The 26,270-nt window shown below is 38.8% G+C and overlaps 1 protein-coding gene across 1 annotated transcript in view; it reads left to right on the top strand.

Moving 5' to 3' along the window:
- Cntnap2 (contactin associated protein 2) overlaps positions 1-26,270 on the top strand; it is a 1,300,648-nt gene that overhangs the window by 467,719 nt on the left and 806,659 nt on the right. The window contains exon 10 of the mRNA XM_077795886.1: positions 21,975-22,146. Coding sequence (XP_077652012.1) covers positions 21,975-22,146 — 172 coding nt within the window. The remainder of the gene's footprint in view (positions 1-21,974; positions 22,147-26,270) is intronic.

The raw sequence follows: 26,270 nt of genomic DNA, 5'->3' as shown, positions 1-26,270 counted from the left end.
AGGTTCGCTTCAGTCATGTAGTAACATTCCTCTGGGCTTTTCCACTTGCAAACATTTCACCTTCCTTCCTATCTGTGGGCCCCTACAGAGTTTTCCTCCATTTATGTTGTCACACTCAGTTATTCATCACTGAAATCTACCCCAAGATTTGTTTTTCCTTACTCTTACTGGAAGCAAAAACAAACAGATCAGTCTTCTGCTATCTAGTAAGTAACCCAGCAGCACTCAATACTCAATACCATCTTTTCTACAGTAGGGCATTGACTCTGCATTTCCAAGTCTGTTTTGAAGATTACAGTCGACACTAAACAGACTTATCTTCTCTGACAATGAAAGGAAGAAACTTTCAGCCAAACTTTTACCAAAATGCTAGTGGGTGAACCCTCGTGGGTTGGTGGAGACTCCATTGCCTCTACTCTGGTGATGGCCCCATTTTGAGCTCTCTACTCAGTTCCTGGCCAAGCCCTCCTTGTTCACGCTCTTCCTTATAGTGGCTTCTGTGTTGAAGCACAGTATTCAACGCTGCCTGACCTTCCTGTCCTAGAGGCTCACGTTCTAATCCTCCAAGGCATGACTGTTCTAATCACTTATTATTTATGTTTTCCCCATTTTTGTTATTGATACTTTATAGTTGTGCATAAGGTGGGATTTGTTGCATATTTGTAGAAGCACACAATATCACAATGTAATTTGCCCAATACCTCTCCCCAGCACTTCTCCCCTTTCTTTCTACCTCCTTCCTTCTCCTTAGTTTATTTCTCATACTGATCTCCCTTTGATTTTTAAGAGACATACCCCTCCTTTATTTTCCTTCTTCCTGACTAGTTTCTACATATAAAAGAAAACATACAACCCTTGACCTTATTTTGGTTAACATGGTGGTCTCTAATTCCATCCATTTTCCTGCAAATGCCATAATTTTGTTTTTCTTTACAGCTGAATAAAATTTCACTGTGTATATATATACCACATTTTCTTTTTGCATTCATCCATTGATGGACATCTAGGCTGGTTCCATGTTTTTATTTTTTTTTTAGTTAACTTTCAGAGATCAATTCATATTTGTTTCTAATTTTGAAAGAAATATTCATGCCAAGAAGTTCTTTTCTATTTCAGACAGACATTCCTGAGCAAAATAAAGAATTTCTAACTGATGCTTATACCCAGCAATCAAAATGGCCCAAATTGTGCTCATGTTTTCTGTGATTCATATTATTGAAAAAAAAATCTGTCTTGTCATATTTTTTAATCAAGAAAAGTCCTAGGGTTAATTTTTCTAAAACTGTCATTTTACTATAAAATGGATGGACAAATAACCTACAGTTCTGAACTTTTAAAAGTGATCCTTTCCTATGCTTTGTGACAAACATGGGAGAAATTTCTTTTCCTGGTTTCCCTGTTGACAAGTAAAACCCAAGTGAAGGAATGGATCTCTTATTGTTTTAATGTTTAATTATTAGAGTATTGAAATATTAGTTGAGAGTATTTTTTTTTTTTTATAAAGGAGACTCCTGGATTTGACAAGGGTATCATTCTCCTGAGCATGTTCCAGGCATGGGCAGAGTGGACAGAAACTTTGAATTTACTAGTCTTGATATTAAAGTGTAGGCCCCTGAGAACTAGAGTAGAGGGCATTTTAGTTTATTATACTCAAGCCGTGTTTTGGGTTCTGTTTTATTTTTAGCTCAGTAAAGAATTATGTTTTCTTTGGCACATTTTTACAGAGAGAAGATGAACACTGGAGAAAGAATAAACTTCTTTAAAAATGTAAACTGCCAATATTTTACTAACACTTCCAAAAGGAAGACTTGGGACCAATACATTCGTCACAAAGAATGCAAACATAGCCTGCAAATCCATTTGTTTTATGGGTCTTTCTAGCAGGTGGTAGGAGTTTAGTCTAAATAATGGAAAGCCGTACTGACAATAAAACTCATTCTCAGAGATGAATTTCAAATATTCCAATAGGATTGCATTTAGCTTGGAAACTGTAAACAAACTTTCCGACTGTAATTCAAATTTTATTATTTTTCCCTTATGCAAACGTGTACATTCTATCCTTATTTTCCAAATATATGAAAAGGGAGATAAAAACCTACTAATGTTATAGCCTTCTGATGATGGAATTTAGACCTTTATGAGTTCAACTAAATCTCTAAAAGCCTACCTTTCTATACCCATCATGGTCTTCTACTGTTACAAGGTAAACATAATTTGTTTATAGCTCTCTTCTGGGTATGCATAATTTCCCTCACCCACAATTTAAATGTACACCTTCAAATCTTGCTCACCATTGTTTTCCTCTGAAATCAGAGCTTTGTTTTCTAACAACTTACAGCAAGCCTTGTGGGTACTTTTCTGTATGTGTTCATAGAGTCTGGATCATCAGTGGCCGTACATATCAGGCTGTGAAGCAAATTGAAGTTGCATTCATCTCTAGAAGCCTGCAAGGGATGGCTTGTCTCTGGCAATGCTCTGGAAGCCCGGGAGGGGAAGAAGTCTGGGATTCCACCATCCCATTTGCAGCAACCATAAGCCATGGTCTTCATCAAACTCTTAATTTCAAGCACATCTTTCTTACACCTGACCGAATGCAGCTGACATCCCAGTTCCAGCTTCTTCACTCTACTGGGGGGGATGATCAGGTTGCCTGGCTGTCCTAGGTGTGAAGACCTCCCTCAGTTCCCCAGTTTAGAGCCTCAAACTCTGTCCCCTTCCTTCCTGTTTGGTGCCTCTGGATTGGGAGCTTCCTGGTGTTTGGCAACGCTCAACGCTTCCTGGCCTGTGCAGATGGCTGCTTCTCCCCATAGGGCCTGAAAGACTTGCTCTTTTGCTGTTTCCGTCTCTGCTCCTCATCTATTTGATTATCTTTTAAAACTTAGTTGAAATCTCTCACCAAACCTTGTGCCTCTGCTTCTTTGGCATTTCAATGTTTCTATTTCACTGTCTCTTTACTGTTGTTTGGTTACGTTTTCAGACTCAGGAAGTAGAATTAAGTCCCCGAGCCAGTATTTCTTATATATTTGTAATTCACCCATATTTGTGAGTAATTGATGCATGTTTCTTCCTCTCCCTGAGAAATGTGCACATATGACGTTTTGTTTAGTATTGGCTTTGAGGGCAGCATGTGGTGGTGGGGGGAAGATGTGTGGTTTGCTTACATATGTTTCGGAATTAAGTCTTAACTTGAAAAAAAATGACATCTGCTACATTTTCACTTTCAAAGGCATTTTTTAGGGGGAGGGGATTGTACCAGGATTGAACTCAGGGGCACTCAACCACTGAGCCACATGCCCTAGCTCTGTTTTGTATTTTATGTAGAGACGGGGTCTCACTGAGTTGCTTAGTGCCTCACTTTTGCTGAGGCTGGCTTTGAACTTGTGATCCTCCTGCCTCAGCCTCCCAAGCCACTGGGATTACAGGAGTGCCTCAGGGCGCCCAACCCTCAAAGGCATTTTCTTAATAGTGAAGGGTAGGTTCTTTGGAAGCTAGGTGTGTGTCATGACTGAAATTCAGTCCGAGTGCAGTGTTCAAGGAGCTACGGCAGAAGGCAGAGGGAAAGAAAGACATGCAAAGAATCACAGCACGGAGCTGCAGCTTAGAGGAGGGTGCTACTGACACACTCAGGGGAGGACACCAAGGAGGGTTGGTCAGGGAAGACTTCCTTGAGGAACTAGTGCTTGAATTATTTTATATATATAAATACATATATATAATATATATACATATATAATGTATATACTTCGCACTATAAACACGTTTTAAACTTCTGTGTAATTCTGATGGATTTTACCCTTTGTCGTTACATATTAACCTTCCTTGTCTATATTGTTTTTCGTTTGCATTTAAAAGACATTTTCTCCCTTCATCCTCCTCAGGAATAGTGCTCTGGGGGATGGATGGTCTGCTCACTGATTTCACATGTACTTTATCAATGCTTCCTCAGAATAAAACAAGGAGATAGATATTATTACTCTATTTTAGAGATAAGCAAAAACTGTGAGGCACAAAATTTTAAGAAACTTAATAAAACAACATCTGTTAAGCAAGAATCAAAAGCAGACCCTCAGCCCTGGAGCCCAATCCTTTCTACACACTGGTGCCGATGTTGATATTATAAATCAAATCCAGTCTGCTCAGTACTGTCTGATACATAATATCATTGCAGTTACTCTGTTTTATTTTTTAATATGCATTTGCCTTGTTTATCTTTGTCAGTTCTTTTAATTTCAACTTTTCTTTGTTTTAGTCTTTGAGGCGTGCTTCTTCAAAATAGTACATGGATAGATCTTTTAAAAATTCAATATTACCATCTGTCTTTCCAAGGTGATAGTTATTGATTTTAACTATTGTTCTACCTTTCAGTTTTGCTTTATTTTGTTCTTTTTATTCCTTTCTCTCATTTTGAGGTTAATCAATCATTTTTAAAAACCTATTGCATCATTGTTTAAAAATATATATTTTCCATATTAGCTATTTGGGGAGTTATCTTGATTTTTTTCATAAGTATTTGTCACACTCTACCATCCCATGATACCTTGACCTTCCTCCTGGGTGTGATTCCAATCATTCCCGTCTGGACCCTCCTGGGTCCTGCCCTCATTTCTGCCTCCCTGGTCAGCTCCACTGTCCTTGCATTTGGCTTTCTGTGGTCAGTGAGCGCTCAGACTGTCCTACGTCTGCTGGTGTCTATGGCACCTTGCAAGATTCCCCTTTCTGGACTTGGTTCCATTATCTTGGACACAGTTTTTGTCTAGATATGTCAGTGGTAAATTGCTTCTATTTTTAAATTATAATTTCAAAAATTTTCAAATTTTGTCATCTGAAAGTTTCTTCTTATTTGATTGATTTGATATACAGTTCTGGGTCTAATGTTCATTTTCTTTCGATACTTTGCATGCATTACTTTACTGGATTCTGCCCTTGGTTTGGGGTTGTGCTGAATAGTTTTATGTCTGCTTTTGTTTTGCTCCTTGAGCCTAATTTCTTCCTGGTTTCTGGCTACTTTGATGCCCCAGTGTTCTGCTGTGCCACTGTGCTATCTCTGTGACTAGACTGCCTTTTCACAAGTTTTATTTCATAATTATTGCTCTCCCTGAATCTGAATTTTTTTTATCAGTTCTGGAACATTCTCAGACATTATATTTTTAGTTGCTTTTCCACCATTCACTCTTTTCTATCCCTTTGAAATTCCAATTATGTTAGCATTCATTGCTATCCTCCATTTTGAAATATGTATTTAATGTTTTTAGTCCTTGTTTTATTTCTTGACTACGTTCTGAGTCTCCCGTGTAGTTTCACTTTATGAATTCACTGTAGCTTGTCTCATCTGCTTAACACAACTAATGTGTTTTTAATTGCAATAATACATTTTTCATTCCTAGGGGTTCTATGTGGTCCTTTACTAAAGCTGACTAGTCCTTTTCATATGATCTCATTCTTTTCCTATGTGTTTTTTGAATCGTTTTATTTCTTTAAATAATTGCTAAATTCTTTACCCTATTTTCAGTCCTAAAGTGGGTCTGAAATCCATGGGAGCCAGATTTTCTGTGATATTCTTTCTGAGTCTTGTTCATTCTGTAGATGTTCCTCTACATACACCTCCTCACACCCCCTGCAAGTCCAAGCACCATGAGTTGAAAATGTATTCAATACAGCCTCACTTAGCCCTGCCCCACACAGCGAGTACAGGTCATTCACACTGATCGATGGCTGGCCAGCAGCTGTGGGGCCCCGCTGCTACCCAGATCACAAGAGCATCACACCTCATGTTGCTAGTCCTGTTAGGGCTTGGACGAGAAGTGTCCCCCAGAAAGCTCACGTGTTACCCACTGCAGGGATGCCAAGAGGTAAAATGATTAGGTCATGAGAACTGCATCCCCATCCATAGATGAATCCATTTGATGATTAGTAATTTGAATGGACGGTTGGGTGGTAGCTCTAGGCAGGTGGGGCATGGCTGGAGGAAGTAGGTCACTGGCATGTCCTGAGGATTATATTTTATCCCTGGCTCCTTGCTGTCTTGAGCAGTATCTGCTCCCTGACTGGCATGAAGTGAGTAGATTTCCTCTACCACGCCCTACTGCCATGATGTTTTTTAGGCCCAGAACCATGGAGTCAGCCAATCAGAGACTGAAACATCTGAAACTCTGAGTCTGAAATAAAATTTTCCTCTTCCAAGTTGGCCGTGTCAGGTATTTTGTTCGTAACTAGGAAACACTGACTAACATACCCTGGAAAGGATAACAATTAAAAATTTGAAATGAAGTGTCTATGAATGTATATCACTTTTTTACCACTATAAACAAAAAATCCTAAATCAAACCACCTTAAGTAGGAGACTGTACGTGTTTTCCAGAGATTTGTGTTTTGGGATTTTGAGTTCAAATTTCTTAGGGTTTTCTCTTCAGGAATCCTATAATTCCAAGTCAATCCAGGGAAGATTTCTGTTTCACTTTAAATGATAGTGGCTTGGAAATACTTTTTTAAAAAACTTCTCGACTTGGGAGTTATACCCTATAGTCAGTGTAAACTTTAAGGCCATTATTTAGTTCAGTAATTCCATGGCTTATTCTTGGGAACAGCATGTCTTATTTTTATTTTTATTTTTCTTCCCAGAGGTCAGGAAAAGAAAGACAAATTTTCTAGTCAGTGCTCTTTGCTGACTAGTGAATCTTTATCTACTACCTGCTTCACTGAGACTTAAAGCAATTTTAGGGCTTGTGTGGTGCGGAGGTGGGGATGGTTCTGATTTTTTGCCTACAACCACTACTTGATTTCTAATGCTACCTGACCTTTAAATTCCAAACTCTTGCGTACAAAGATGGGCAAATATCTGCTGAATACTAATAGCTCAGCATGCTCGTAATAGCACTTCAGCTTTCTTCTTTCCTTTTCCCTTGACATCTGAAAGCTTCCTCTAACTTACTGGAAGCTCAGATATGTAATTTAGAGTGTATAGGGTACATTTTACCTAGCATTTCTGGGGGTCTGGAATGGGAAAACTATCCAGGCTCTCACAGTACCTTGTAATAGGAAATAGAACTTTTTAGGGATTATTGTTTCTGTCTCTTTCCTAAATAGTATTGAGTGGTAAGTATTTTGAAATAAATCATCTCATATCAGAAATCTTGTAATAAAAATCTTATAGAAACTTACAATGAAAATTTGAGAGATGGTTGACAGTTTTAGAATGTTTTCATATATACAAAGCCATTATTAAAGATAACAGAATAGAGAGTATCAGTGTTTAGGAAAAAAAATATTAAAGGGCTTTGTGATCAGTGAAATTCATAGCTGCTTTGGTGGCATTTTACCTTCAAACTCTAGAGCCACACTTCACTGATGAACTTGGCAACATTTTTCCAGCATAAGAAAAGCATCTTCTTTATATCAAGCACGGACTTTTATCATCTGCAAAGGTCAGATCAAGAGCAATGATAATGGCAAAAACAATGAGGAAAATCAAAACAAAGAGAAGGGAAGGAAAAGGAGGAGGGGCGGGTCAGACATTCCCGTTCTGAGCCAAGAAAACAATGTGAGGGAGACAGAGGCAGAGCCAGCTCTGCAAACACGGAGCCTACACAGAGCCACTGGCCGGCCAGGTGGGTACACAGGCTGAGCCTCCGGATCTGGCTTTGCCGAGCATTCAAAGTGAACTTCCAGAATCTCAAAATCTGTAGCCATAGTTAGCAGTATCCCCAAACCAACAAACCATGCTTACTTCCTAACTAGGTTAGGTTATCCACCTTGCAGATAATGGAGATGCTAGTTCATATTCAGATTTTAGATTTTCATTATTTTTTTTAAGAAGGGAGAGCCCTCCCCCAAAGTATTCAGAAAATGTGTAGACTTTCAAAATGACATATTCATGAGGCTATTTTCTAAGTTTCTTTCAATAGAGTAAAAAAATAATCTCTCAAATACAAAGTACAAGTTATGCTATTCAATGGATTCTAAGGTCAGGAGTAGAGCTGATTGGTGACTTCGGTGACTGCTGGCGTCCATCACTGTACTAGGTGCTATTCATAGGGAGTCTTACTAAATGTCAATAAAAGACATAAAAATCGAGTTTCCCTGCCTTTGAACTGAAAAGCCTGAGTTGAGTAAGACAGGACAGGTGGGTCAGTCCAGGTCACAACTAACGCATGAGGGACCAAGTTCCAAACCCTGCTGGCCATTCTGTACCCACGTTCCTGACCTCCAGGATGGCACTTCTCAGCATATGCTTAATTCTCTAGTGATTAACAAGCTGCTTATCCTCATAAGGAAGAACCAGGAAGATAATATTATTATATTTTCTGATTGCATCTTCCTGTGTATTAGATGTACTAGCCATTTATGGTCATTAGGAATTAAAGTTATCAGATGCTGAAGTCTTTTATTTTGTAGTTTGCATTTTACAACACAGAAAATGCAAAGAAACTACATGAAAATGTCAAAATATGCAGTTTGATCATTCTGTTCTTCCTTCTAGTGTGGCCCAGGGCCAACTCGAGCTTTTAAAATCGTGTTGTATAATTCTGTTTGCAAATTGCTAACCATCTCAATTTGTCAAAATTCTAGTCTGCTTCTCTAATTTCCTGTGATCTTGTAAATTCCATTAGGTTTACTGAAAGATACTCAAAAATATATCCACTATCTTCTTAAAAAATATATATCTTTAGTTGTAGGTGGACTCAATACCTGCATTTTGTTCATTTAGTTTTTGTTTTGTCTTATTGTGTGCTGGGAAGCGAATCTCGTATGGCACACATGCTAGGCAAGCACTCTCCCACTGAGTCACAACCCCAGCCCTCGACTATCTTTTTTGATATTTTTTTATTGTTGCATTTTAATTATTCAGAATTGTGGTTTTTGTTGTCACATGACTGTAACATAATTGGATAAATTTCACTTCCCAGTACCTCTCTTCCTCCCTTCCCAAGAACCTTTTCTTCTACCCCAGTGATTTCCCTTCTACTGTCAATACTACCCTTTTCAGAAAAGAAAATTTTAATGCAGAAGTTACATTTAAGGATTCTTTTTTCCTTTTTAGTTATACATAACAGTAGAATGTATTTTGACATATCATATACCCCTGGAGTGCAACTTCACGTTCTTGTGGTTGTACATGATGTCGAGTTACACTGGTCACATATTCATGTGTGAACATAGGAAAGTCATGTCTGATTAATTCAACTGTCTTTCCTATTCCCATCCTGCTCCCTTCCCTTTGTTCTGCTTTGTCTAATCCAATGAAGTTCTACTCTTCCTTACCCTGGCCTTATTGTGTGTTATCATCTAGGTATCAGAGAGAATATTTGGCCTTTGGTTTATTTCATTTAGTGAGATTGTCTCTAGTTCCATCCATTTACAGCAAATGCCATAATCTCATTTTCTTTATGCCTGAGTAATAGTCCATCATGTATATATAACATGTTTTCTTTATCTATTCATCTGTTGAAGGGTACCTAGGTTGGTTCCATAGCTTAGGTTTTGTGAATTGAGCTGCAAAAAAATATTGATGTGGCTGCATCGATGTAGTATGCTAACTTAAAGTCCTTTGGCTATATACCTAGGAGTGGTGTAACTGGTCAAATGGTGGTTTCATTCCAAGATTTCTGAGAAATCTCAATACTGTTTTCTGGAGTAATTGCACAAATTTGCAGTCCCACTAGCAATGGATGAGTGAACCATTTTACCCACATCCTCTCCAACATTTATTATTATTTGTATTCTTGAGAATTGCCATTCTGACTGGAGTGAGATAGAATCTTAGTGCAGTTTTAATTTGCATTTCCATAATTGCTAGAGATGGTAAAGATTTTTTTTCATCTATTTGTTGACCATTTTATTTCTTCTTTTGTGAAATACCTGTTCAGTTTCTTTGTCTATTTATTGATTGGGTTATTTTGAGGGTTTTTTTGGTGTTTAGTTTTTGAGTTCTTTGTATAACATGGAAATTAATGCTCTATCTGATGGGCAGATGGCAAAGATTTCTTCCGTTCTGTAGGCTCTCTCTTTACATTCTTGATTGTTTCCTTTGCTGTGGAGAAGATTTTCAGGTTGACACCATTCCATTTATTGATGTTTTTTTAATTTTAGTTCTTGCATTTTAGGAGTCTTATTGAGGAAGTCAGTTCCTAAGCTGACATGATGGAGAGTCGGGCCTCCATTTTTTTCAAGTAGGTGAAGGATCTCTGCTCTAATGTCTAGGTCCTTACTCCACTTTGAATTGAATTTTGCGTCAGGTTTGAGGGGTTCAATTTCATTCTACTACAATAAATTTCCAGTTTTCCCAATGCTGTTTGTTGAAGAGACTATCTTTTCTCCAGTGTCTGTTTGTGGTGCCTTTGTCTAGTATGAAATAACTGTTTGAGGTTTTATCTCTGTGTCTTCTATTCTGTTCCATTGGTCTTCATGTCTATTTTGGTGCCAATACCATGCTGTTTTTATTACTAGAGTTTAGTAGTATAATTTAGGATCTGGTATTATGGTGTTTCCTGCTTCACTTTTTTCACTAAGGATTGCTTTGGCTATTCTTGCCCTCTTATTTTTCCCAATGAATTTCATTTTCATATTTCTATGAAGAATATCATTGTCATTTTAATAGGAATTACATTAAATCTGTATAGCCCTTTGGTAGTATGGCCATTTTGACAATGTCAATTCTGCTTAGCCAAGAGCATGGGAAATCTTTCCATCTTCTAAGGTCTTCTTCAATTTCTTTCTTTAGTGTTCTGTAAGTTTTCATTGTAGAAGTCTTTCACCTCTTTTGTCAGATGATTTCCAAGTATTTATTTTTTGAGGCTTTGTGAATAGGATAGTTTTCATAATTTCTCTTTCAGTTGATTTATCATTGTATATAGGAATGCAATATCTACTCTCTACATGTTAAGCAATTTGGGTATAAATATATTTTGCATATATCATGTGAGTAGTATGAAGACAGAAAGGAAGACACACATAATTTGATTTGAAACTAGTTGATTTCTCTAACAAAAATATCTGTATTTTATAATAATATATGGAAGCTCATATATGATAAAGCATTCTAGCTAAAATATGCATATTTAAAATATTATATAAACATTCTGGTCAACTAAATTATATATTTAAATAGATAAAATCAATCAATCTATTATATACCATTTTTAAAAAATTCTTTTAAATATGTCACCATAATTTGAAAATTATTTTACACTTATTTTGCATTTGGAAAACCAGATAATTACAGGGAGAGAAAAATCTTATGAATCTACTTTTTTTGAATAAATAAAAGTTTCTTAAGCAGGAGGGAAACCTGAGCAGATCAGGCTTTTGGGTAAAGCCAGAGATGGATGGAAGTGGTCATGGAGAAGCCGACAGTCTGGGTTCAGATGGCTATGGGAAGACGGAGAGCTACTGACAAGGTAGAATTGACGTGTGTGATGGTGCATGTGGGGAGTGAGGACAGGAGCAAGAGGTGGGATGGCTCTTGTTGATTAACCCGCACAGCTCTAGAGATGGGGAGATGGAGGGTAAGGCTTCTGAATGACTGCTGACATGGGGAGCAGGATCTGTGCATCTTGAGTTTTTAACGTGTGAGGCATTTAAATGGAGAAGGTCAGAGAAACTTTGGTTACATTAGTCTGGAGCTTGGATGGAAGCTATAGACACAGATATGATTAGCATTGTCCTCACATGGCTGATGGGTGAAGCCATGGGTTTGGATTAGGCACCTCTAGGGACCATCTATCAGGCAGGCAGAGCGAGCCCAGGGTGAGTTTGAGGAACTTCCACACTTATATGTGAGAAAGAAAGACTGAACTGACAGTGCCACAAAAGTAGAGAGAAAACCCTAGACAGTGTACTACTTTGGGGCCAAAGACAGAGAAGTTATCAAGAAGAGAGAGTGGCCTTCTGAAGCTCCTCTGTCACCACCATTTCATCTGTTTGGGTGGAACAGCAGCAACACTGTTTCAACAGAACTGTGTTCGGGTTTCTGAAGCTTATCTTCCTCTCCAGATTGTAGCAATCTTGGGGTTAAAATAATGCATTGTTAGGTGTTTAATAAATGCCAGGAGGATTACCTTACCTCAACAGTTTGTAACAGAAACAAGGGCGGTGATGAGGAGAAGGATGCCAGAGCTCTTGGATGTACGCCACATGCCAGAATCCTCTAAGCAATTACCTTATAGATATATTCTTACTGTGTTCACAACATCTGCCTGGCCAGCATATAATACTTTGCCCATTGTCCAGGTAAATAAATAAGGAACACAGCATCAATTGATACAAGATCAAAAAGTTGACAGAGGCGACATTCTGAGCCTTGTGTCTTATGCTCATCCATACAGGTAAACAGGAAATGTGATGCATGTGAGTAACTGAATTTGAAAAAGGGCAGCAAAATGTGTGATGTCATTTATCATTAAAATTAAGTGATTAAGAATTACCTTCAAGGGACTGTGGTCTCCACTGAAGGTAAACCAGTGCTGGACAAGGGAGAGGTGAGGTCACTGTGCCCCATCTCAGCCCACCCACATCTCAGACACCCCTTTTCTCTCCATCTGTTATTTGTGTCCTTCTTCTACAGTGTCCAGATGGTCCTCAGTGATCTACCTGCTGAGCCGAGGTCACACCCCTGGTGTCAAAGATCCATTGATTGAACTTATTAAGCCAAGCTGTTGGGGTAATCTTGGTTTAATAATTCCTTTGATCTCTGACACTGACGACCCACCTTTTATTCCTTCCTTCCTACCCTTCTTAGTTTTCCTCCTGCCTCCTCCTCACTTTTCTCCCTGCTCCCCTTGGATACCCAGATGATTTCTGAAGCTGCAGCCCAGCTGTGGCTTTCTGTGCTCAGCAGGCCACACAATTTCTTCAGGCAATTTTTCTACCTCGCGGCACGGTGCCTGAACCTTTCTCCAGTCCCAGCCTCTCCCATGACTTCCAGATGTGAATATTGACTGTGGATTGAGAGTTTATCTTAGATACCCTAAAGGTACTTCAGAGGTGAAAGGCCCTCTCTGGAGTCAACAGAGCCCCTCCCACCCTGTGCCCCTTTGGGTCCCACTCCTTTTAGACCTGAGGCTCCTCCTGTGTCTCTCCTGCTGACAGAGGCAGCTGGACTCTAAGCTGTTTCTCATACAGTTCCCGTGTCTGGTGGTCAGGACCAGACCATCCTGGTATCTTCCTGTCATCTGCTTCCGCTTCCCTGGCATATTCCAGATAGGCCAGTGGGGAGGGGGCATGTTATTTAGCCAGTCGTCAGAGAAGGTCCCTCTGCAGGTAGCTGAAGTAGGGCTCTGAGGGAGAGAAGGTGGATGCTGAGCATCCCTCACTCCAGGATGAAAATGCACATTTGATCGTGCACCTGGTAGGTCCCCTGACCAATACAGAGGCACCAGAAAGTCCTGAACTGAGGCAGATCATGTGGTGAAAAATGTATTATTGTTGTTGGTCCAGAATTAATAGACACCTTTCACCATACACGTCTCCCAGATAGCCCACAGATTGTTCTCCGATGAGTCAAGTGGAGATTTCTCATATGAGAATTTGACCTCAGCAAATCTTAAGGATACACTGGAATTCCCACTCTCATGAAGTGACTGTACTAGAGGGTAGAGAAGAACATGCTCAGAACACACACGTGCACCTAAGTAAACAAATGCAACAAATTCAGATCATGACAACTTGGGGCAAATTCTACTGCAAGAAATAAGTCGTTGAAGAAACAGAATGAGAGAATTGGTGGAATAATTTTAAACAGAGTGGTCTGGGAACACCCTTCTTGGAAAAGTGATCTTTGAGCAGACCTGACTCAGGAGAATGTCAGCTGTAAAAAGTACAAGGAATGTTCCCGGCAGGAAGGGCTGGGAACTCAGTTAGGAAATTGGCAAAGTAGCATGTGAAAACAGGGCAGAACCGTTTCTAGATGTGATAAATGTTTAAATTGTGTATCAAGGGGAAATCAAGCTTGTGTACAACTTCCCTATAAGTATTTGCTTTATTAGTATTGTTTTAATTTTTGCACCTATAGGATATTCTAATAATTGTTATGGTTTAGGATCTCTCTGTGTATAAATCTGGTTAAGAGGGATATGAATTTAAGCTTAAATGGCAGTCAGACATAAAAATATTTGTCTTTTAAGGCCACAATATTCAGCTTGGTTTAATAAATTCAAGTATTCACATCAAGCATCCCATGCCCCTGAGAGGTCTGGTACAATAAAGACTGAGAGATGTTCTTCAGTGACCTGGAAGTCATCACAACCCGAGAAAGAACGATTTCACTGACATTCCATGGGTATCGAGTGCAGTGACATTGGAATCCATTTAATCCAAACTAGGGTTCTTGGTTGACAGAAGAAGAGAGAGCATACACGACCACTGGTACATACATTTTTAACAGTATTTTGTTTTTGTTTTTACTATTTTAAAACTTATAAAAAGTTACAGTACAAGTATAAAGGCCCCTGGTATAACCTTCACCCAGATAATTCTGTTCAAGTTTTCCTAATTCTCCAACAGCGTCCTTTACAGAAAACGACTCTCTCTGGGACATCCGTCACACTCTGTTGTCCTGCCTCTCCAGCCTCTGTCCATCACAGGGCTGCCTCTGTAGCCCCTGCCAGTTAGAATCAGATCCTCACTTGCTTCTTGGCTTCACAGCTCATTCCTAAAGATCTCAAGTGAGTCCTGAGTAGACGGCCCCTCACTCTGCATCTGCCTGGTATTTCTTCATGGTTGGACTCGGCCCTTGTATTTTGGCATCAGAGTCAAAAGGCCACATCTTAGTTTTCTCATTGCCTTCTATCCGGTCCTGTTCCCTGGGATGATCACTTGGATCACTTAATTGAAAAGCTGCCAGCCAGATTTCTTTACTATAGAGAGACCAACAACTCTTTCGAAATTAAAAATTATTTTTAAGGAGATTCTTTGAGAATTTGTTCCTTATTCAGCTTCCACCCATTCATTTGGGCACAACTGGTACTTCCTGCCTAGATTACTTATTAATATAATGGGTGAAAAATGGTGACTTTTTAATTCCAGTATTTCTTTGACATGTATTTTAGTTTCCAGAGTGCAACAGAAATAACTTTCTAATTCCCCCGTTGCTGCTCATTTTTGTGGAGGCGGGCTCATGGATTCCTGAATGATTCACTGGGACATGACCTGAAGCTCTGTTTTCTTTCTTCCTTCCTCTTTACATTTTTGATTGATAGTGAAAATGTATTTTGGATGCTCGATTTTTTTTTTTTTTTTTGGCACTTAAATTGCCTGAATTGGGGCAGCAGAAACAATTGCAGGGTTTTCTGCATCATTCTGCCATGGTCCTGACATTCTTTGGGCATGTCTTTGCTTTATGATATAATAAAGTATTGCAGACTCATTGTACTTTCCCTGACCCAGCCCCGAAATCAGTCTGTTTCAGTTAGATATTCATCACTGTAATCAAAATACCTGACAACAACTTAAAGGGGAAGAAGCTTATCTTGGCTCCTGGTATCAGAGGTCTCAGGACATAGAGAGCTGACTCCATTGCTCTGGGCCCAGAATGAGACAGCAAGTCATGGAGGAAGGATGTGGCAGAGAGGAGCTGCTCCCCTCATAGCATCCAGGAAGCAGAGACACAGAGGGAGGAAGGGGCCCCAGGGAAGATGCACCCTTCCAGGGCACAGCCCCATGATCCACCTGCTCCAGCCACGTCATACCTGCCTACAGTTACCACCCAGGCCATTCAAACTAGGATGGGCTGATTAGGTTACAGATCCCATAATCTATTGACTTTACCTCTAAACATTCCTGCATTAACACAGGAGTTTGAAGGGACACCCCCATAATCAAACCATAACAGTCCTTTTTGAACGAGTCTTGGTTTTAGTTAGTAGTGGAGACAATATCTGGGCTACAGTGTTCATTGCTTCTGAGGTGATCCTGTTCCCCAACTGTCCCCAGTAGCCATGCAGTAGCCACATTCACAATTCCACCAGCATTTATTTCTATCTGTACACAGAGAAAACCACAGATGGATAAAACTGAAACGCCACCCTAAGCCCTCAGAGCTCAATCAAACTCAGCATGTTCCACGTTTGTACCTTCCTTCTCTGTCCCTGAGGCTGGCTCCTGCTCTGCTCAATGTATTTATTTGTCCAGCCACACTGGGTGGGTGTCCCGTGTGGGACAGCCCCATGTGCTGGCTTCAGCCACTGCTGGCCCACTTCCCGGCTGGCCCTAACTCCCTGCTTGCTTGGACACCAGCCCCCAGGCGGGTTCTTTCCTGCCCTGATGAGTGGGGTTTCCATTGTGTTATTCAGGGAGGTTGAGTAAACAGTAGAGCTTAGTTAGTACACACTTTGTAGAGTCTTCCAAGACTCCAATTGAAAGGAAGACACTACATGTTTTAAACATTTTAACAGCATTCCACCAGACTCTGACTGACTTCTGAAATGTCCCAACTCCAAAATAATTGCACAAGGAGAAGCCTCGCATGCACATGGTTTTAGACTTGTGAAGTTGCCAGCCGTGTGCTGGCTGTGTGTGTGTGTCCTGTTCCATCGGATTCACATTATACTTTACGACAGTTTAGATTGGCATTCTAATGTCTAAACAAATGTCGGCATGTTTCTCCCTGATGCATTTCTGAATTAAAATTTTAAAACCTTGAAAATGCATGGATTTCCTTTGTCAGCAAGAAGAACAATATATACTGAGTGGACTTCAAATCAAATATGAAGTTTTTATCTGCTAAGTTTTGAAACAGAAATCTTCAAACATGACAGTAAAGTAACATAATTACAGTGATCCTGTGAAGAGGGAAGTTTTCCTGGTAGTGAGATGCAATTGAGACTGACAAGGTTACAATTCTTTACATGGTGGTGGTTGTAACACATTGCAACTTTTAGAACCTTGTAGCAATAATCCACATATAAATATTGTATTTTTATTCTGAATTTGTGGGTATAAATTTAAAGTTTTAAACCAAAATGTGGAAAATTTTTACCTCTGTGATCTCTATTATTTTTCTACTAACTTGACAATTTTAGTTAAATTTTACTTCATTTCCATTTTATATCTTTTCATTTCTGACCCTCAAAATCCCAGCTGCAAATTCGTAGCTCCAAATAGTCCTGCTATTAATCCACTAGGCAGGTTAAACCCTAAGCTTCAGAGAAGTGCCTACAAGAACCCCAGATAATAATATGTTAGTATTTTTACTGAAATTATATTTGTCCATAAAGGAAACAAAACAGAATATAAATAATATGTTCTCCTCTATTTCAAAAGGAATTGGAGCCCCAGGAATTTTAGTTCAAAGACGGGAAGTCTTTAACTCATTGTTAACTATAAAGGAATTGCCCACATATGTCAGTTAATTTGTTTTGCAGGTCTGAGTAGAATTAATAATTTTATATTAATATTTGAGTTCTAATTTCTAAAAACTGAGAAAATGAGAGCATATTTGTTCATTTTCATCTAAATCAGTTATCTCTTGGTGCATTGAATTGCCTCAAAACTTAGAAGTCCAACCCAGTAAGCATTTATTAACTCTTACTTTATTGGAGGAAGCCAGTGAGTCAGGAGCAGCTTAGCTGGGCAATTCTGTCTTGCAGTTACTGGAAAGCCTGCCACTAATGCCTCTCAGGGCTGCAATTTGAAGGTTGACCAAGATGGAACCTCCACCTCATCTGTCACCTGGCTGATAGTGGCCTGAATAACATTCATAAGAATCCCATTCAGTTTTCAGGGAACTCTATTGGAAGTACTACCACCAGCTTGCACGGACAGGGACAGAGAAACAGAGGAGAATGTATTATTTACATTCTGTTTAGATTCCTTCCACATGAGTCCCTGTTCCTCAGATTGCTTGAGGGTTTCCTGACATAGGAACTGGCTCTCTTATAGTCAATGATCCCAAAACTAAAGTGCAACCTCGAATACCTTTTATTACTTGGCATTAGAAGCCAGCTAACACTGTGACTCTTCACTCTGACTTTGCAAAGGCCTGTTACACATGTCAGCATTGATTCATTGTGGGAGGGGACAAGGCAAGGCCCTAAGTAATATGAGGTATTTAAAGTACCATAGTTATAATGTGAAGATTGGATGGCCATACTAGATGTTGTTTGCCAGGTTTCACCCTCTGGCTCACAAAGATTCATGTCTCTTCAGTGTGTAAAGTGCATTCATCTTCTCCAAAAGCCTTCTAAAATTACATTTTATTAGAGCATCTGCCTAAAATCCAAATCAAGTCAGACCAAAATGAAGCTCCTAGGGAGTTCCAAGAGGACAGAAAGCTGTTTGGGTTCAGTGACTTGAATACAACTATTCAAGTTGGGTTCTCTAAAGACACGTGAACAGACACGCCCAATGTGCACTACACCAGTAAGAAATGCAAAAAGAAACCAATTTGTACACTTGGATTCAAAAGAGGAGAATAAGATGTCCTGGACCACATCAGTTCTGAAATCTAGCCAGGCATAGATTGGTTATTTCTTGATTAGGACTCAACCCTCCTCTTTCTCTGAAATGGTTTTCCATGACTCTTAGCTCTGCTCTTCATGTTCTTAGTTCTGCTACTCTAAGACATCCTTCACACATGTGTGTGTGTGTGTGTGTGTGTGTGTGTGTGTATGCAAGAATTAATAAATTTCCCGTCAACATGTGTATACGTACACACACACACATATACACACATATATGCATATTCGTATATATCTTGCAGTCTGTATGTGTAACTATAGTTTCCTGCACATAGAAGTTTGGGGCTCTCAAAGTCATTCCATTTTGAACCATCTCTGTTCCATTCAGTACAAGTTGGTGGTTGTACTACCAATAGAGTTCCCCTAAAAATGGATAGGATTCTAATGAATGTTATTCAAATTTGCTCCATTAAATAAAAAGGCCATATCTATCATATCATAAAGATAAACTAACTCTCCCCCTCCTTGGGCTTCTGGTCTATTAAGGTCTATTAAAATCATTAGAACTTCCATTGTTTAAAGTGTAAATGTGCTAGGTATACCGATAAGCTACTGAGAGGATTCTTTTGTATAAGTGGATTGCTTTCTGACATGCCACCTAATGTCTTTCTGAGGTCTTAATGAATTTTATGAATTTCACAGTCATATCTTTCTACCATTGTTAGATAATGCTTTCCTGGTATTTAATCATTGACTGGGAATTTCTTGATTCTCACATTGTTTGCTATCTGAATAGAGTGATTATAAAAATAACATTTAACATTAAGTCCATCAGGTCTTGGCTTCCTTAGATTTAGCATTTCTTCCTTAGTTTCTCTCTCTCTCCTCTCTCTCTCTCTCTCTCTCTCTCTCTCTCTCTCTTTCTCTCTCTCTCTCTCTCTTTCCTTTTACTAAAAACACAAAGAAAATAACAGATAGTACCTTTAATACTCTGCCTGGAAATATCCTCAGATGGAATACATAATTTAGTAAATCTTTTTTCTTTCCATATTATCATAGACAACAATGTTGCTAAAGTTCTCCCCACAACATAGCACAGGTCAAATTTTCTCCCATTTGCAATAACAATTGTCTTGCCTTCCTTTAAGCTACTACTAAAAATCTCCTCAAGAATGATTAGGATTCTGACCAACAGTTCTTCTAAAATCCATCCAGCTAACTTGCATATCTCAGCCCCTACATTGCTACCACATTTTTAGGACTTTGATACAATTTTTTTCCAGTACTAAGCAACATACTCATTATTTCTTATTCCATAGCTAATCAATACCCCCCCCCAATAAATTTACAACCATGGTTGTCTTTTCTTACTTGTCATGGACCTCTTCATGGGGCTGCTCAATGGCATAGTGGTGATTTTCCAGAGGTAGCAATCATGGAGTCAAAATTGGAAACCAGCCTTGGAAGTGTCACACATTGCCACTTCATGTAATTTCCTGTTGTCCTCAGGGGATATCCCTAATTAAAGGTGGAAGGGGTCTACAAAATGTTGCAGATACTAGGTGGGCAAGAATAAAGGGAATCCATGTTAGAAACTTAAATAATAATACGAGAGAAAAGAGCCCTATATTTATTTATTTATTTTAATTTTTAATAACCTTATATTTAATGAATACATAGTATTTTGTCCCATAATTATCTTCTCTTAGAATATACCTTATATAGGAAAATGAAAGGATTTGACAATTTCAAACTTGAAAATTATCAAGACCAAACAAAACATTGTTCTGGGAGACTTATAAAGCCTTGTTTTGTGAACTTAATTATGCCTAATTTATAATGATCAGTGTTTGTGCAGCTGCTTTGCTGAAGAAGCACTGTTCCCCCAAATATATCAACTCTTTTTGGAATCTCACAAAGTTAGTGGGGACATTCAGAGACACCCAAGTAATCACAAGAGCAGAAACAAATGATAGTCTTGTTCTGAGAGGTTACTAAAGTTACAGCTGGATGTTTTCTCTCTACTAAGTTTAGACATTAAGCCCCATTCAACTTTGTCTTGATTAAACAATTGAAAATCATATGTGTACATACAACTATTCTAATCAGCATTTTCCTAAAGGGACTAAATCAATGCAAATTTTTTTAAAAAAAATGTGACTCAGAAGAAAATACCCACACACATGCATGCACACACAAAACATATATTGATATTGAAATGGAGCCTCTGATTTTTAAAGTCAAGAAGTTAATTTAAATATAATCTTACTTTTATATAGTACTGTATTGATGGAAAAGAATATATATCTTTGTGGTTAACCCTTAAAGGAGATTCAAATAACAGAATTAGACTTTAAATATTGCACTTGTTAGTTAAGTGGGAAAAGAGGTTTCTATTATACTATACTATTACTCCTAGTTAAAGAGACTAGGACATTTTCAAAAATTTCTTAATGGCCCATTTTTGTTTTTGTTGAAAATTCACTTTTATTTTTCTAATGGGATATGTTGTTCTAACCCATTCTGTACAAATGGGTTTTTCCCCTACAAATATAATATTGGATGAAGTGAATTTATAAATAACTTCAGATTCAAAAGCAGACTAATTAGTACATTTTCAATTCTTCAAGCCTGCAAATTTGGTATTTTAGGGACCATTGAAAAAGTGGAAACTTTGGGGACTCTCTGAAGACACTTAATGGAATCTAGCAAAATCATTCCCGATGGCCTACAAATTCTCTGTGTAATAGAATTATAACTTTTGTCTATTAAAAAAAGCATAATTGTAATTGCTTAGCAGTATTACTTTAAAGTTATTTATCAATAAAACTCTTACTCTCTCCACTCCCTTGTAACATCAACACTATTTACTGGGGGTTTCTTCTTTTTGTCTCAGTGTTCAGTCTCTTTTAATTTCAGGTCTGTTATCATTTATAAGAACCATACTGCAGTAGTTAGCTTCTACAAGATGGATATTCAAAACAGGATACTGGTTGTTTGTCAGAATTTATGTCTCTATAATGTTCCTTTGCATTTTATAAATTGGGAAATCATTTGTGATGCAACTATCTCTTTGCATCAAGTTACACATTGACTCATAAAAGAAATCCACTTTGTTGATTTATATTGTTTTCTGACATGTGAATGAAAGGCCCAATCAACCCTGTTAAGAAAATGGGAGTAAATGCTGAAGGTAGAAGAGAAAGGAGGTGGATAGTTGAGAAAACCTGAAGTTTGGTGTCTTCTTCTCAGGTCAGGCTCAGGTGAGGACATGTAACAGTGACCTTGAAATGCCAGAGGGACAGAGAAATTGTCATAGTAAGAAAGACATCAAAAGAGAACTTTAGAATAATAGCTGATCCCAGAGACAGGTGTTCACCATTATAGTCCCATTTCGAACTTCTTCCCCTGAAATCACCTCACACTCTCAAGGAGCTCACTCTTCTGTGACAGGCACCATGAAGCAACATTCCAAGAAGCCCAGCATTTGGGTGCAACAGCTATGGCCAGGTAGCACACCCACGAGGATCTGAGTAATGCATGCCGAACACTGATGTTAATATTTCCATTTCTTCTGTTTCACAGGTTTTCTGAACCAGATGAATAACTCAAGTCACTCTGTTCTTCAGCCTTCATTCCAAGGATGCATGCAGCTTATCCAAGTGGACGACCAACTTGTAAATCTGTATGAAGTGGCACAAAGGAAGCCGGGAAGTTTTGCAAATGTCAGCATCGACATGTGCGCCATCATAGACAGGTAAGTCTGTTCATCCTACCTCCAGTGGAACAAACTTTACCAAGGCATTCCTTGGTTGTACAGCAAGTGAAATGCCCAGAAAAAAAAGTTTAAAAGAAAAGAATGAAAGAAAGAAAAACAAAAAATGGGTGAACTAGGAATTGTCACTTGCAATGCCTATTAAGTATATTTGTGACATTGATATCATTGATAAGAGAATTATATCTATGTGTGTGTGTGTGTGTGTGTGTGTGTGTGTGAGAGAGAGAGAGAGAGAGAGAGAGAGAGAGAGTATCATAATGTCACTTTAGTGCATCAGTCTGCTTCAGAGAATATGAGCATCATGCAAATACTTTTGCAAGCAACATCTAGGTTATGGTAGATCTCTGACACTTCATTTGAACCTTTTCTCCTTGTCTCGATCATGATTTGACCTCAGCATATTATCCCCTCCAAAGACACTGCAAAGAAAAAAAAAAAGATAAAACATTACAAGATGTTTCTGGACAAATGGGGATTTATTAATACAAAATATTTCAAACAATTCCTTCTGTTTACAAGATGTGTGCATAGAAATATTACAATATCTAGTCTGTTTCAAATTTTTGCAAAACTTGAAAAGTGCTTTTCATAAAACCCTTAATTGAATTCTCACAATGTAGAAGAAACAACTTTCCTATGAGATATTCTGAGAGTGTTGTATATACTACCTTAACATACTTCTGAAAATGTCATTCATTAAAACATTAAAAGATTACATTTTGTGATGTTTTGTCTGTCAACAAATTACTACATCTAACTGTGAGTTAAAGTTAACCTAGTGACTTAAGATGACTTTTAAGCTATTTTCAAATTTTTTGAGCAAGGTCTATCTTATTGTGAAATATAATCCCATTAATTTTATATTATACAAAATAAAACTTCATTAAAATCTTCTTAAATTTTGAAATAAGATATGACTCTTTCCTCAGCTTCTCTAACTCCTAGGCAGACCTTGTCTCTAAAATACATTTAAGTTGAGATCTTTGGGGGGGCTGTCATTCACAGATAAATGAATCTCATAAATATATAAAACAGTACATTATGAGGTAAGTTTTCTTCCATGTATTCTTAATAAAACTGTGTTCATGTGAGTGGTAAATCACAATTTATTGTGGGCACAGAATTTAACTTTTTAAAGCCTAAGTATATTTATAATAAGACAAAGATATAACATGGTATGTATTTCTATTATATGTATGAGAATAATGATTCTAATATCCTACACAGTTTATGTTTAAATAGAATTGTGATCTATTTTAATAGAAACATACTCCTAATTTTTGAGTCATTATGTGTTGGTTAGGTATTATTTCTGCCTAAGGCAAGAAAAGATGAAAAAGAATTTTTTTCTGATATTAAACATTTCTCTACATAGTTTAATAATTGTTTTCTATATAGGAAAATTTTATTTCTTCTTAATAGTTATACAATGCAATCAAGTATTTTAGTACCCAGTTTTTTTTTTTTTCCATGTCAGTAACTTTAATGACATAATAATTCCTGTGGATAACACTCAGGTCACCTCATTCAGCTTCACTTGCAGGCTAGATCTTGCATTGCTGTTTCAGTCAGAATATCGCATTATTGGCCATCACAATTAATTTTTTAATGGAGAAGGACAGGTGCTGTTGAGATTTCAATGTCTTACTCTGATGGAGACAATAGGATCTAAATTGCCTCCCCCCGTAAAAAAAAAAAAAAAAAAAAAAAAAAAAACAATGAGACTTTGGTAAATGACAAAAATAGAGGAGGGCACTTCTGGCAAAGAGACCAACACAGAGAACACGTGGCAAAGAGAATGCAAATTTTAATTTTGGGCAGATCTAGTTCTCCCCCGCCCCAGATGAGTCAGTCCCAATATCTGCAGTGTCAAGTTTCTTGTGATGGTGGGGACAGGGGCATTTCTTTCTATCCTTTAGGAAGGGAACCTTGGAGATTAGCTGGGGGTAAATAGTCACATTGTCACAAATTTCCTAAGCCCATTAAGGAGATCATTTTCGGCTTGTCCTGTTATTTTAAGAGCAATAACTTTCACACATCACATACCAATAGGTACACTCATAGCCTTGCTGAGCCTGTTGGTCATGTTCCCCTTCAGCTGCATCTCATCAGTGAGTCTGGAGGTTCAGCCTGTGCTCCTGCAGCAGTGGCCCTCAAGAGGATACCTCCTTATTAGCCGAAGCTTCCAGCTGCCCAGTGTCCACTGCTTAATTTTTAAATTACACAATTAGGCACTAAAGAAGCCTGCTTTGACTCTTTCTTACTTTTCTTCTTTCAAATTTCAGCTTGATTGATTGAGGAATTATTTTTGAGGGGGAAAAAAATACATGAGAACATGAAGTGAAAAGAAATAAAAGCTCTGCCACAGTCCTGATTTAAAAAAAAAAAAGTTTGGAGCCAACAAGAGCAGCTGCACCAGCCTTGATGAGTAGAATTCAGGGGAAGAGCTGGGGGAGGAGGATGCTGAGGGGTTTTGTCTGTGTGTCATACTGGAATACCCCATGATTTTTGCTGTTTTTCTTTTTTTCTTTCTTTGTGCATTTGCAAGTGGTTTGTTTTCTTGACTTGCTTCCTTGCTGAATACAGCAGTGAAACAAGGAGAGAGTAAGTTCCCTAAGCTACCGAACTGCGCTTTCTTCAACACTTACTTTGTGACTGCACACTAGACAGCGGGCAGTGTTCTAGGCACATGAGAGAAATCCATGAACCAAACAGATTTGTGCACAGTTGAAGCTCACACACTGGGGGAGGAAGGGCACATGGTGAGGGACAAATATAACTTTGAAATGAATATAATGAGTTTGAAGGACTAAGTGTTATGGGGGAAAGATAAATAGAGCAAAGTCAGGATTGGCGTGGCTGGAGATCAAGGTGTTTGGTTCCAGCTTAAGTGAACCTCACTGAACCCCCAAATATTCATGCACGACCCTGACAAAGTTAACAGAATTTGCCAATTTGTGGAAAGAACATTCTAGGCACAGAGAATCATCAGCTCAAAGATGCTGCCTATCATGACCAAGGATCTGTGAAGAAACCAGGTGGTGAGCTTGGAAGGACAGAGGAAGAGCAGCAGGCAGGAAGACCTGCACAGCCCTGAGAGCTGCGTCCTACAGACCTGCAGCTCATTGCAAGAATTTGACATTTATTCTGAGGGAACCCGGGAGCCACTGGAGGGCTCCCATTGAGCAATGACACCCTGCAGTTGGCACATCCAATGCAGGAGTCTGGCTCTGGGAGGAAGAAAGGTAGAAGCAGGTGACTAATTAGAAGGGCCTTCTCCTAATGCAAAGAGAGGTGCTGGCAGCCGGGACCAGGGGCCTGGTATCTAGGAAGACAGGTGTGGTCAGGTTTGAGTGTATTAAAGGGGAGTCAGTAGGATGTCGTGGTGGATGTTAGAGAGAGGGTGTGGGAGAAAAAGAGGAAATGAGAACACCTCTGGATTCATTGATAAGAACAACCTAAGAAAGGGAGTTTCTATTTCCTCAGATGGGGAAGGCCTGTGGTACTATGAAGGGGCGATGAGGAAAGATGTCAGAAATTCAGTGTTGGTTGTGAGTAGGTTCATCTGTTGGAAACCTAAGTAGAAATGGGGAGACACACTGGGATGTAACTATGGAGCAAGCCTGAATCTTCAGATTGCACAATGGTCCTCATGACTGACAGTGATCGTGGGTCTCTGGACCTTTGGTGTATTTTTTTTTCCCATCTCATGGGCAGTCCCAGGACCAGAGGAGAAAGTGGTGGTGGGCAGGAGCCTCTCAGGACAGCTAGGTCTCTGGCTTTCACCTCTCAGTGATTTGTTCTCAGATAGGAGGATTTTCAACAAACCTTCAATTGCTAAAACGCTACTTGAAGAAAGATAAGTTATCTTGAAAACAAGCTCCTGTTTCTTTTTGCATCTTCACCATCTTTTGTCCAATTCTGGGGTCCGGACACCATGACTCCTTATAGCAGGTATCTTTAGGCACGGGCCCAGCTCCTATTTCCGACTGTGTTTTCATCCACATGAGGTTGAAAATCTGACAGCAAGAGACTCTAGCCACACTCCTAGAACCCTCTTAGGCTCATTCACTTCCTCCCCCAGGGAGAGGCACCCGAAGAAC

The sequence above is a fragment of the Urocitellus parryii genome, chromosome 3 (assembly GCF_045843805.1).
Source record: "Urocitellus parryii isolate mUroPar1 chromosome 3, mUroPar1.hap1, whole genome shotgun sequence".
In the NCBI taxonomy this organism is placed as follows: domain Eukaryota; kingdom Metazoa; phylum Chordata; class Mammalia; order Rodentia; family Sciuridae; genus Urocitellus; species Urocitellus parryii.
The sequence above is the reverse complement of the archived record's forward strand: the minus strand, read 5'-3'. Positions and strand labels throughout refer to the sequence as shown.